Source organism: Taeniopygia guttata, chromosome 4, assembly GCF_048771995.1.
Source record: "Taeniopygia guttata chromosome 4, bTaeGut7.mat, whole genome shotgun sequence".
Taxonomy (NCBI): Eukaryota; Metazoa; Chordata; class Aves; order Passeriformes; family Estrildidae; genus Taeniopygia; species Taeniopygia guttata.
In genome coordinates, this window is record NC_133028.1 from 59,781,154 (window position 1) to 59,794,221 (window position 13,068).

The following is a 13,068-nucleotide window of genomic DNA, read 5'->3' on the forward strand; positions in this document are numbered from 1 at the left end:
CTGTCTTTACAACATGGTTTTCCTTTTTATCTAGCAAACATGGTAGATAACTGGTTAGTAAGCAGCCCAGCATCTGCTATGCATGTCCAGAAAGGACGGATGCGTTCCAAACAAAGCAAAGAACTACATTCTCTCACACAGGAACAATGTTGTCCAAACAGACCAGAAATGTACGCAGTGAAAACAAATACACTTCAAGTTCCAGAAGAGCTTTGTCGCCTATGGATCAGTTGTTTCTTCTGTCACCTCCAACTCTCTGTATACTAATCCCAAACACTTTCCTCACTTTCTCTATGATACTCTGCACAGAAGTAGGCCAGGTAGATGAAACTAAGACATTTTTCTTTTTTTCTTTTTCTTTTTTTCTCTTTTTTTTATATTCAAGAATATTAAATTTTAATCTTTCTTTTCAGTTCAACCTTTTCCAAACACTGAATATGCTTGAATTAGCTTTCTTATAACAAACAATTCAAGTTGCATTGTCATCTTGGGCGGTGTGGAGTTCCTTTATGAAAACAGTGTCCATATACATAGCATACCACTCAGATTTCTATTTTTAATTTACCACTTAAATATGGAACTTTGCAAAATAAATATGTATATCCTTACATAAATGTAATTATGGCACGATATAAGCTATCATTAAAAATCAAAGGCAAATATGAGCTCACAGCACCTGTATAAATGAACACACCTCCTGCTTATATGTTTAAAATGAAGTTTTAATCACCTTCTAAAGACAAATTTTTGGAACCATGGCAGTTGCTAGTTATCCATCTAAGGGAAACAAAGTGTTGAACAGAAATTTGTTAATTGTAGTTCACTGCTGTCAATAAAACTGCTCCCAGGTGATCAGAGCACTGCTAAGGCAAGGACAGAATTCTGACTCTTGCTGAAGAATTAGCTCAACTCCAAACTACACACAACACATTTTGTACATGTGGGAGAGCCTATAAACCTAATTACCTAGATCAGGTAACTTTGAGAAACAAAGGCTTTCTTCTTAAGAAAAAAAAAAGTCTAGAAACATCTGATTCTCTTCACTAAGACAGTAAGTGGTACTTCATGGATTTAAAGGATCATGATGGTCCTTGCTGGTTCCTGCTCTGGCCGTCCACACAAACTGATCATGAATGTCTTCCTGAAAACAATTTCATTTACTCCACCAAGTCTGTAACTCCTGTTTGCACTACAGGAGAGCTTCCAGAAAAATGCCTTTTTTTTTTTTTTTTTTTTTTTTTTTTAAGGCTTGAAGTTTATAGAATCATAAATTGGTTTCAGTTAGAAGGGACCGTAAGGGTCATCTCCAACCCCATGCCATGCCACCTTCCACTAGACCATGTTGCTCAGAACCCCATCCAGCCTGGCCTTGAACACTTCCAGGGATAGGTCATCCACAGCTGCTCTGTGTCAGACCAAAAAGATATTTTATACCTTATTCTCCCATAAAGTAGTTTTATAGTAAGACAATTACTGTCTATTAAAACAAAGACCAAAAAAAAAAAAAAAAACCCAAAAAAACCCAAAAAAACCACACAAACAAAAATTCCCTAACCATTTGTGTGCTTTTATCCTGCTTATTTTTCATCAGATAGATTATATTAGTTCTTTTTTTGTTAAATAAAAGTTTAATCTAAAACACATTAAATACTTTTTTTACAGAAAAATGACAGCTTTTCCTCTCTTTGAGTACATAGACAAATTGAATTTTTTGACTTTTTCAAAGTATGCACACCCAAATTTAAAGATAATCTCAAGTCTAATAATTTCCTTCTTGCTGATGCTTCATAATCCCTGTATCAAGGTCCACAGATCATGCTTGCCTTATATTACCTCATATATCTGCTGATTTTTTCAGTATTATTAAACACCAAAATGGTGTTGAAAGTGCTGATTTACACTCCACTTTCCTCATAGAGTCTCTTCTCATTTGTTCTTATTTATGACATGCTATTGAATTATTATTTTCCTGATCTTAATACAAGGAGAATGTGGATGGCGTGTGGATGGACATATTTTGTAGATGTTAGACATGATTATTTATGACTGGAAAGACTGTGGATACTGTGGGTACTCTTCTGTTAGCAGTGCACACCAGATTCAAGATTTCAGACAAACTTTTCTTCCCAAGCACTTTTTTTCCAGACTGAAATGTTTTAAAACACGTGCTTAATTTTGAAAAAATGAGCAGTCTAGTAAAAACAAGCAAGGGGACGGATTCCATGCTGGAAGTTAAATATATGCTTGCATATTTTGCTGGGTCAGGAATGAAGTGCTAAACCACTGAGAGAAGGAGTTCCAGCCAAATATATGAGATAGACTGATTCATTGTTATGCTGGAAAAGTATGAGACACAGAACTAAGTCTTCCTCCAATTTCTGGCTGCTGAATGCTTAGATGAACAAGTGAAAAAGTCCAGCTTCTCCTTAGAACAAGCAAAAATTAAGAGGTATATGAGGCAAAAAAATAAACAGAAAATTACATGCAAAGCAAAAGCAAGTAAGAGGTTGACAAATAGAATTACTGGTGTCTAACAATTATCAGTTTTAGTCAATGTATGGAAAAAGCTTCTTAGGTGGCACTGACAACATTTAGGCACCAATCTTTCTATCACAAAGTACTGCAGGGAGAGACAGTAAGTTCCAGGTGATCCACAACAGAGAAGTCTTAGACAGTCAAGCAAGGTAACCTCTCCTACTTGCACTCCTTCCTCATAAACCTGGCATGTAGGAGATTCTCTGACTTCAAAAAGAAGGTATGTTCTACATGGATATACATGGACTTCTATGGGATCTGCCTGTTCAATGTGCTAAGTAGTGGAATTACTGTTGCAAGGGCATTTTACAATTGCTTTGTGGAACACAGATACTTTACATATACTCTACCGAATTCTCAAAAAATATAGTTAGGCCTTAAAGTCTTAAAGACTGAAGTTTGAACCAATTTATTGACTTAAAATAGGAGAAAAAAACCCACAAACAAACAAACAAAACAAAACAAAAAATACGGGGGAAAACAAAGCACCCCAAAGCTGCGCAGATTCGCCAAAATGCTGACTTGGACACACATCAGCATTAAATGAAATAGATCTTTGAAAAGGCAGTTGAGGGAAAATCCAGTATTGTCTATCTAGGAGAGCCTCTTAGGACATTGAAAACTGTTGTGTTCACATTTTAGAGCCACTACACAGTACTATTGGAGATGATTTCTGAAAATGTCCCATCAGATGGCAATAGTACAGTACATGTATGCACACAATACAGCACAGATACCTTCTTGTTACTCTTGCAATAATTATTTTTTTTAAAAGCAGATTTTATAAAAAAATTTCTATAGTAAAAAAACACTTCAGAACTCCCCGGCGCTCAAAAGTGGTTTATGAACTTCCTTTTTCATAGACCCAGAAAATTAATTATGTATTCTCACAAGCAAAACCTACCTTTGCCATATACATACCCTTCAAAAGTCAATGAAATAAATAATGGTTTCAAAAATGGTTGTGTACATCACCATATACTTTAGTGCACACACATGCACACAAAAAAATTTAGGTAGTATCAAGAACCCCACCCAAGTCAACTTATCTGGCTCTGAAACACATCCAGGCTAGAATTCCTAATTTTCGGCACATTTAAAATGCTGGTTTAAGTCTAGCCTAATGATCTTACGTATTCAAATTCACGCATTAATAAAGTTGCTTTTTCTTTTATTTTAAACAAACCAAAACAATAACATCAAGACTCAGAAATCATCAAAAGTCACTTTTACAAAATGTACTACTTAAACAGAAAGGGTTGTTAAAAATCAAAAAGCAAGGAAATGTGGAAAACATGTCTTTTTTCTTACAAAACAAGACTGAGGCGCAGGTTCTATGTCATCAGACTCTCAGGACAAGGAGGCTGTAGCATGGGGAGCAGACTGGCAGTAATCAATTCTACTTTGGAACAGACTGCATTTATCATTTTTCTCCAGAGCCTTTTTTTGGTCAATTATGCACAAAGTCTGTCAGTTATCATCCATTTTTTCATTAATAGCTGTATTTTTCTAAGTGTTTTTCCATCACAGTAGCTGCTCCTATGGCAACACAACCCTCCAACATTCATTCCTTGAGAGTGACCACAGCATTGCGAGTGAGAGACAATTGAATGGGGCAGCCTACATCTGTCCCCTATTTTCCATTCAGAAAGCATCCAAGTAATTGGCCAGCCAGCTTGACAGCCAAGTATTTCAATATTAAAAATATTTGCATCCATGATCAGTCAAAAGCAATACAAACAACTTAAGACAAGAAACAGCAGGTGACATATGTTTAAATTTTGTTAGTACAGTTCTTAAATTCTTCCCCACCCCCCTTAGCTATAGAAATAGATGATTACAGCATTCCAGATTTTATACTATTAGATCTTATTCGTTGAGAGCATAAAATACCATTTGCATTTGGTTGTTTCTGGAGAGGTTTGGGACTTTTTTTTTGGTTGATTGATAGAGTTTTTACTTGCTAAGGATGTTAAATTTGCATTCTGTTTGCCTTCCTTCTTCCCCCTAGAAATTTTGAATTAATTGTATAATTCCAGTAAATATTTTTAATAGAAGGCTATAGTGTCTCAAAAATAATAATTTTAAATCCAAGGGAGCACAAAATTCCTTGCAAGATTCCTTTGGGAAAAGGAAAAAAAAAAAGCTGTTTTCAACTACACTGAAAGACACATTAGAAAAAGCTCTGATACAGAGGGGAGAATTTTGATTAGAATTCATTCCTCATTAGACAACAAAGAACAGGGCAATAAGAAAAGCTACAGAAAAGCAAACGTGGACACACTTATGAATTATTACATTTTGGTTTGCCTTGTTTGAATAAGCATTTGAAAAAGCAAAGGTAAGGACAGGAAATTACACAGGGAATCTGCTAGTTGAATGAGATTGTCTTTAAACCAAACATTTTGGGACTTTTTTTAGTGACTATTAACTTGCAAGTGTATAAAAATGTAAGCATAGAATGTTTTCCTATAATTCTTCAGATGGCCAAGAAAACTGTGCTTGAGAATATTAAAATCAAGCATCTCCAAGAGTCTCTTCAACTGAAAATTGGAAAGAATAATTGCTGCAAGCATGCTTAGGAGACTGATCCCTCAACCCCTGCCATGCCAAACCCATTATCACCCCAAAGGGGATAATAACTGTCATGCCTGGTCTCAAGCTCGAGTACATTTGTTAGTGCCCTGACTGATACAGAAAACAAGATCCAGCATAAGAGATGCTTCACACTAAAGTGTGCTAATGAATCACAGCGACAGCAGAGGGTTTTAACCTTCACACAGGACAGGAGCTGCTTGCTAACTAGTCAACTACAGGAAATTAGGTTCTAGCAAAAGAGGCATTTGTACATGCAAGGAAATAAAACAAACCTGAGCTTGTTTTAGTTCATAAACAATAGCTTCACCATCTTGTGCATAAGGTGGAAGCATTATTAGTTCCAGGGTGCAAAAAAGGAATCAGTCTGAGCACCAGACTGTCCCCGAAGGAGAAGGGCTGGCCATGGCAGTGAACTAGATCCCACTTAAAGGATGGTTCTGGTGAACAAATTTCCTCATCAGTAAGTTCTCAGGTTCAGGCTCCAAAACAGACACTCCATAAAGGGAGGACACAAATGTGAAAGGCAAGCACAAAGAATCGAATCTAGACTGACAGAAGTTCAGCAGGCTAAGGAAAACATTTCACAACCTATCCTTCTGCTGCACAGATGGCTCAGTAGGTGGAGGAGCTGTGGATACAGGCACCTTTTTAACAAGGTTTCAAAGAGCATCAATAGTGTTCCCAGACACTACAATAACAGAGAACAACACTTACTATTTTTATTAAAACCAGATTAATGTTAAACATAGCAATACACTGAAATTGATGTATCTTTCACTGCACAGAAAGAGGTTATTCTTCAATACCTGCTCCTTTACCTTACATTCTATATTTCCTTACATTTCTAAGCTGGCTTTTTTCTTTTCACTATGCTTGTAACCTGGACTTCAGGACTTCAGTTGTGTATTTCAGTTTAAGGCAACATTACAGTTCTGTGTTTCCACACATCAGCCTCCTGTTCAGAGATTTTCTTCCAGTTCAAGATTCAAAATTTCACTGGGCACAAACTAATCAATTCTGCTCTACACATGAAGTGAGTATGATCTACATGGAAAGGCAGGGAGCATCTTTTCTGTGGAACACATTAGTTACTTGTGAACATGAAGAAATTCAGACCAACACATTCCAAATGCAGCACACATGCTGCAGATCTTACAAGTCCCAGAGGCAAACTTTCTGCACATATCTCTGTACAGGGAATCCCAGCCAAAACATGGCAAACCTAAATCTAAAACTTCCAACGGCTGTGAGAGAGAGAGGTACATTCATACCTTTCACATAAAAGGAAGAAATACATTTGAAAGCAAGTAGAAGAGAGATTTACATATCCCCTTTTAGACTTATTCCAGAAAGATTTTTCAGTTATCTTATTTGCCCAATTGAAAAAAACAAAAAACAAAACAAAAAAAACAAAAACCAAACCAAACCAAAAAAAAACAAAACCAAAAACAACCCAGAAACCCCCCCCCCCCCCCCCAAAAAACATAACCAGTACAACACACCACAAGCTGGAATATCCTATAGCTTCATTAGTCCAAAAAATCTAATAAACACTGGGAATAAAACTCTGGTTTACAAAGATTATAGGATGACCAAATTCCCCCCACCAAGGCAGCAGACAATAGCAATTCTGTGATTCCATATATACTAGGCAATTCTTCCAGTCCTTGATTTTATTTATTGAAACTCTCTCTCATGGTGCCCTACAGACATCCTTCCCTATGTGCTGAACCAGTTCTGCCCTTTCTACAGCTACTTTGACATATTTTCTTGTGCACTTTTAGAAACAACTTGAAATTCAGCTTTTATTATATAATTATGCAGCTAAAATAATTATATAATTATGCTGCTAAATTATATAATTATGCAGCTAAAATCAGTATCATTCAGATATCTTCTTAAGTTTCAATTAAAATACTTCAGCTTTTGGAGTTTCTAAGGCTATAATGCTAAGCCAAAAAATATACCAAAATAGCAAATAGAATAAAATACAAGGTCTGAGATGTTTTAGTCCAAGTGTTAGCATATGTGCAAGAAAAATAATGTGCAAATTGTGTAAAGAGAAGGAAAAAGTAGCTCTGCAGTCCTGGAATACAGTTCCTATCATTTGAGGTATAATAGTTTCATTTTTGTAAATGCTGAAAAGCCACAAAGCATTGCAATTCAGCAGTAACTATAAAGGCTCCTATAAACAGAAATGGAGAAAAATGGAGGCAGATAAAAGGAGCCATTTTTAAGAAATTAATCCCTTCTCCTCTTCACCATTATGCTCCCACTTAAAAAAAAAAATCTAAAAGAAAACCCAACTCTGCTACACATCAGAAATGAAATGAAGTAACAATTACAAGGACATTTTCTGCAAACCAAAACCACACTTCCTAGTCTTCAAGGGATCATTTGTCGCTGAGACAACCACTTTGGCTCAGGCTAGACTCCAGGTTATTGATGTTGTTTATGGAGGTGGGGGAGCGATTCCATCTGTCTGTGATGGGCACTGCATGTTTTGAAGAGAAATTGTCAATTCCAAACAGTTTACTGATAGAAAGCTTGACCTGGATGAGCTGAATAGCTACTGGGTGACTGCCATGCACAGCTCAGTCTCAGCAACTTATTTGTCCATGATAATCATCTTACACAGATGAACCTTATATTGTGGTTTACATGTGTGTGGGATCTCTATGTTATCTATGCTAATAAAACATTAATCAAGGGCCAAATTTATAGCAGGCATTTTGTAAGTAAGGTCAAGACAGGTCAGCCTCACATAATAGGAAACAACTATAGGCTAGATCTTAACACTGTAACTGAACACCCTTGTTACTTTACCTTGGCCCTTGGGATCAAGACTAGTAGCAAAATGTTTTTCCTGCCTCAGAATGGTGTTTTGCCTACCATAAACTGAAATGCAACCATTAAAACACAGTAAAATTGTCATTATTTTTATGCATCTTGAGAACATCTACATCTTAAGAAAAAAAAAATCTCAAATAGCCATTTCCCCATTCCTACAATGCTAAAAAAGATATTTATATAGCATATTAATTTATGTGATAAATTAATACAGTTTTAGTTAGAAAGCTGTCCTAATCATGTAAAATTTATTTTCTATTTGGATTCTTACTAGCTGAAGTTACTCACAGAAGTTACACTTAAATAAATGGCATTTCTTATATTACACCATAGGTAACTCCTTAAGACATCTTGAAAAAAATCCTTTAGAAAAAAAGTAAATACTGCTCTTAGTCTGCCTCAACAATCAATTCAATATCAATGAATAAAATATTGATGGTTCTGAACACTGACTACAAGTCAAAGAGCATGGCCTCATCACCTGCTCTGTCATTTTCTGTAAGTTCCAATAATATACATATAAAGTTATGGATAGAACATTAAACTAATTGGTTTAAGAGGGGTTTTTCCTTAGAGGGACTCTTCTCCTTACTAGTTTAAGAGATAGATCAGAAATAAATGAGCAAACTGGAATCTAATTTTTGAAACAGAGGCTTATCTCACAATTCCTAGCAGTAATGTCTTTTAAATATCAATTCCCTTTCTCAAGAGATTAGCTGAATACAAATTATAGTTTCAACATTAACCAGTACACAAGGACAGGAAGAAAGAAAATCCATGACAGACAGATAAGCAAAGTATTTAATGAAACTAAAGAACATAAAAATTCTGAAAAAACCCAAATTCAGAATTAGAACTGAACCAAAGTACTAAAGAATATGAAACAATGCTCGTAAAGAAAATTACACAAAAAAGAAGAAATAAAATTATTTTTAAAAGTTTCAAGGCACAGATCTCCCTGAAGGCTAAGGCAGAGGTGCTATCAAGTATTGTAACTTACCTTCCTTCATTGACAAGCTCAATAAAGGCCAGGCCAGCATTCTTCTGTATAGAGTTTTGCCACTCCTGGGTAAAGACAAAACAGAAGAGAAAACTAGCTGTATAAAAACAAAACTTGGAAGAGGCATTTTCAGAGACAAATCATACACTTTGTTTTCCAATTGCAACTTACAGCACCATCAGCAAACACACAAAGTTTTAATTGTGTGCAGATCAGGAAGCAATGAATGCCAGCATGAAGGAACAGGGCAGCATCATTTACTTAAGGTCATATTAAGGGGAGCAGAAAATCCAAAAACATCCCACAAAGGATTCCACCATTTTCTTTTGTCATGTAATAATCCTGAACTTGCTCTGGTTCATGGATGCTTTTTGCCTTTTTGAACCATGATAGTGCTAGAAACTGTTTCACATTAAGGCAAGGCTCATTCCTTAGACACAATTTTCTCTTGTAGCTTAAACCCTAGTAGGGATATTTCCTAATACTAACCCTCACTTCAGCATCACATAGTCATCCCTACTCATTAAAAAAAAAAATCTGTTAACAATCCAAATACTGCACCATTAACACACTGTGTTTTAAAAAAATGTATCATTTTTAACACATTGAAATTATGCTAATGGCAGATGAACATGCACTGCACATTCCTTAAATCCAGCTGAACCTTGAATTAAGCAAAATTCTACACCTCTTAAACATGTAGGTGGGTTTTGCCTGGCCCCCATAAGAGACACAGAGGAAAACAACCAACTCAGATGACTTAGCACTGGGGCTTGCTACCATAATTTGAAAGATGAGAAGAAAACAAAATCACTTAACAACACAGAAAGCAGATATTTTTAATCTTACACCACATAGAAACAAGTTACCCTAGTTAAAAATTAGAGTAGCAAATGTGTGTATATCTTATCTTTTTGGAAAAATGTAGAGGCAAATAGAACAGGATAAAATACAACTCTTGATTTAAACTCCTCAAATCTTCTAATCTAATACAAAAGAATGATTCTGCAGCAGATAGACAGTTAAGTTTCATGCGCTGTTCCACATCAACTTCATTGGTTTTTTACGCTTTGCTCTATGTGAAATAATAATCCTACTGATTATCTACATGAGTACTTCTACTACTGTGGTTATTCAAAAAAAAAAAAATCTCATCAGCTCCAAGGCAGGGAAAAAGTTAAAAACAGGAAATACGTCCTAAACAAATTCCAGATTTCTGAATGTGGAAGGTTTTTAATACACAGTGTTGGGGTACATTTTTTGGTGCTCACTGTTGCAGAATGACCTCTCAGTCAGTAAGACAAAGGTTTGATCAGACACACACTGAAACAACATTGTTATTTACAACCTAAATCCTGCCCCTCTGCCCGCCCCCCACAACAAAAACAAAAAAACAAAAACAAAAAAAAAGGAAAAAAGATTTCCAATTTTTCAATGCAGGGGAGAAATTACAACTCTGATTTCTCAATCTCTTTTTCCAGGCCTAACACATGCTTATCGTGTTTACCATGCTCATCATGTTTTAGCTGCAACAATGTATTACAATTTTCAAGGAGTCAGATCTAAAAGCAGAATCATTGGAATATGTGATGTGTCATTCATCACAAATTATAAATGTATTCTAGGGGAAAACAAAAAAAAAAACCTTTAGTTTCTAATATTCTAAACAAAAGAGCATATACAAATAATCCTTCTAAGAGGTTTTAAATGTAGTATCAAGTTTTAAATATTTAGTTATATAATGATAACTGAAACTATTCTTTTAGCTAAAGTGTGAGAAAATTCAAGAAAAACAAAATATTTTTTCTATTTATGACACTGCCCACCTGCTGTTCTGCTTTCTAAAGAGCTCACAACAATACCTTAAAATTTAATTGGTGAAGATGGAGGCTGCCAAAAGTGAAAAGAAAGGCGCATTTATCATTATATTTTTCAGCATTTTTCTCTACATCAGACATCATCAAAGAAGGTATTAGTCTAAACATTTTCATAAATCACAGCTGAACACACCCTAAAGCTTATTTTAATAGTTGAAAGAAAAGACTAATGGTCTTCATCTTTCATGATCCATTCAATATTTCCCCACAGTATATGTTCACTCTCAAACAATTACACTCAGTAGACATATTGCATTATTATATCAGCATCTTAGTTATCCATCTCCCAAAGGTATTAGGGAAAAAACATGTTAAAAGCTTCAAACTCAACCACTAATGCAACTAAATAACTACAAAACACATTTCAGCACTTTTCTGAGGAGCGACTGATCAACTGAGTCGATAATTTCATACCTGTTCTAAGCTGTAGGTAATTGACCATCATTTCCCATGGCTCTTAATGTTTAGTGACCAAGAGACATCATCTACTTCTAATGCTTTTGGTCACTGAACACTCAACAGTGAAGCAAGGGGAAAGCCAAGAAGCACTAGACACAATCACAAATAACTCAAATGAAAAATCACCATGACAAGGACACAAATACGAAATCACATTTTATTCAAACATGTTGTCTGATAAGGAAATTTCCTAACTCGTTCCTGTGTCACCTATTTCTTAATAGAAATTATAAACAGCCTCATAAATACCCTAGAGAAGGACTAAAACCTTTTCCTGAAATGGTGCTGCAAACCTCATCTGAATTATAATTTTGTATGGAATAACATTCTACATTTCCTTTCTATACAGCACAACTCTGAAGTGAGCAAAAGTACAACCCAGTCCACTATAGCTTTAATTTTACATCATCAACAAGTTTCATTAGCACAGTCTTACTGAGTGCACAAGGGTCATTAAATGAAAACATTAAACAGTAGTGGTCTTAAACCCCCTCCTTTCAGAAACTAATAATCTCCCTTGAGGTTGATATCATGACCTGTTGTCCTATTTGAGTAATGCTGGGGTTATTTAATCTATTTTACAGTGGGGTTTTTTAATTAACCTTAACTAAGGACCAGTTGTACGACAGCACCAAATTCTCTAATAAAACTCATAAATTACTACATCTACTTTTTTCTAGGAAATACCAAGACCAACAGCATGCATTAGACTATAATCAAAGACCAAAACATACAAAATACACAAGCTGGATAAGACTATAACCAGCAACAAGATTAGTGTAGCAAACAGTCTTTAGTACTTGTACATCCCATTTTATGTCATTGCGCCTAGATGTGTATGTGTAGCTATCTCAGTCTTTAGATGCATTTAAAAGTCTTTCACACTATTTCATCCTCATATTTCCTTTCATAAAAACAAGGTACATCTCTAATCACACTGCATGATCAGGTAAGTGAAGTTCTTAAAAAATTTCTGCCTTGAATTTGATTTTTTTGCATTTGTTATTGGCTTCCAGCTCATTTTGAGCATCCTTGTTCAGATCAAATACTTCAAGAACCTCTTATTTACCCAAAAAGCCTTTTCCTGCAAACAGTAGATAGCAGGAGCCACCTTCAAAACAAAGTATGCAGGTGGTTCTTTACACAATGTGTAAAGAATCTATCACCAAAACCATATCATGGTGATGAAAAGTTCAAAAGGATCAAGAGGAGACAGAATATTGGCTAAATACACAGAAACTGCATCCAATTCAGAGCTACCCTGAGCAAAAGTTGCTGGAGAGTGGAAGAGTATCACATTTATCCTGTTTTATTCTTTTTGAGCACCTCTTTGTGTCTCTAGTTGGAGATATGACAAGAAGCAAAGTGTAGGCTTTATCTAACCCAATATAACCATTCCTAAACTGTAATCACTCATATAAATGCCACAAAAATTTTCATTTTTGTGGGTTTGAAATTTGAAATACATGCCTGTAGGCAGCAAATGGACATATCCCTCCTTAGGTGTACACCCTTGGCAAAGTAATAGAATCATATAATCATATTTTAAACAGTTATGGCAGGGGTGTTGGATCTAGACGTTTTAAGCTCATTTTCAACTCAAACCATTCTACAACTCTCTTAATACCTCAAAACATACATTCTTCTAGGTATATACAAACATTTGCAAGACCAACCTATCAACTGGTCTGATTGCTAAGCAATTAACCATTGATTTTGAACAGAATATTTAAAACACTTCCAATACAT

At 35.4% G+C, this 13,068-nt stretch overlaps 1 protein-coding gene across 5 annotated transcripts in view; it reads right to left on the reverse strand.

Moving 5' to 3' along the window:
- LRBA (LPS responsive beige-like anchor protein) overlaps positions 1-13,068 on the reverse strand; it is a 368,276-nt gene that overhangs the window by 241,289 nt on the left and 113,919 nt on the right. For all 5 annotated transcript variants that reach the window (XM_072928718.1, XM_072928719.1, XM_030270329.4 and 2 more), the window contains one exon: positions 8,984-9,048. In XM_072928718.1, coding sequence (XP_072784819.1) covers positions 8,984-9,048 — 65 coding nt within the window. The remainder of the gene's footprint in view (positions 1-8,983; positions 9,049-13,068) is intronic.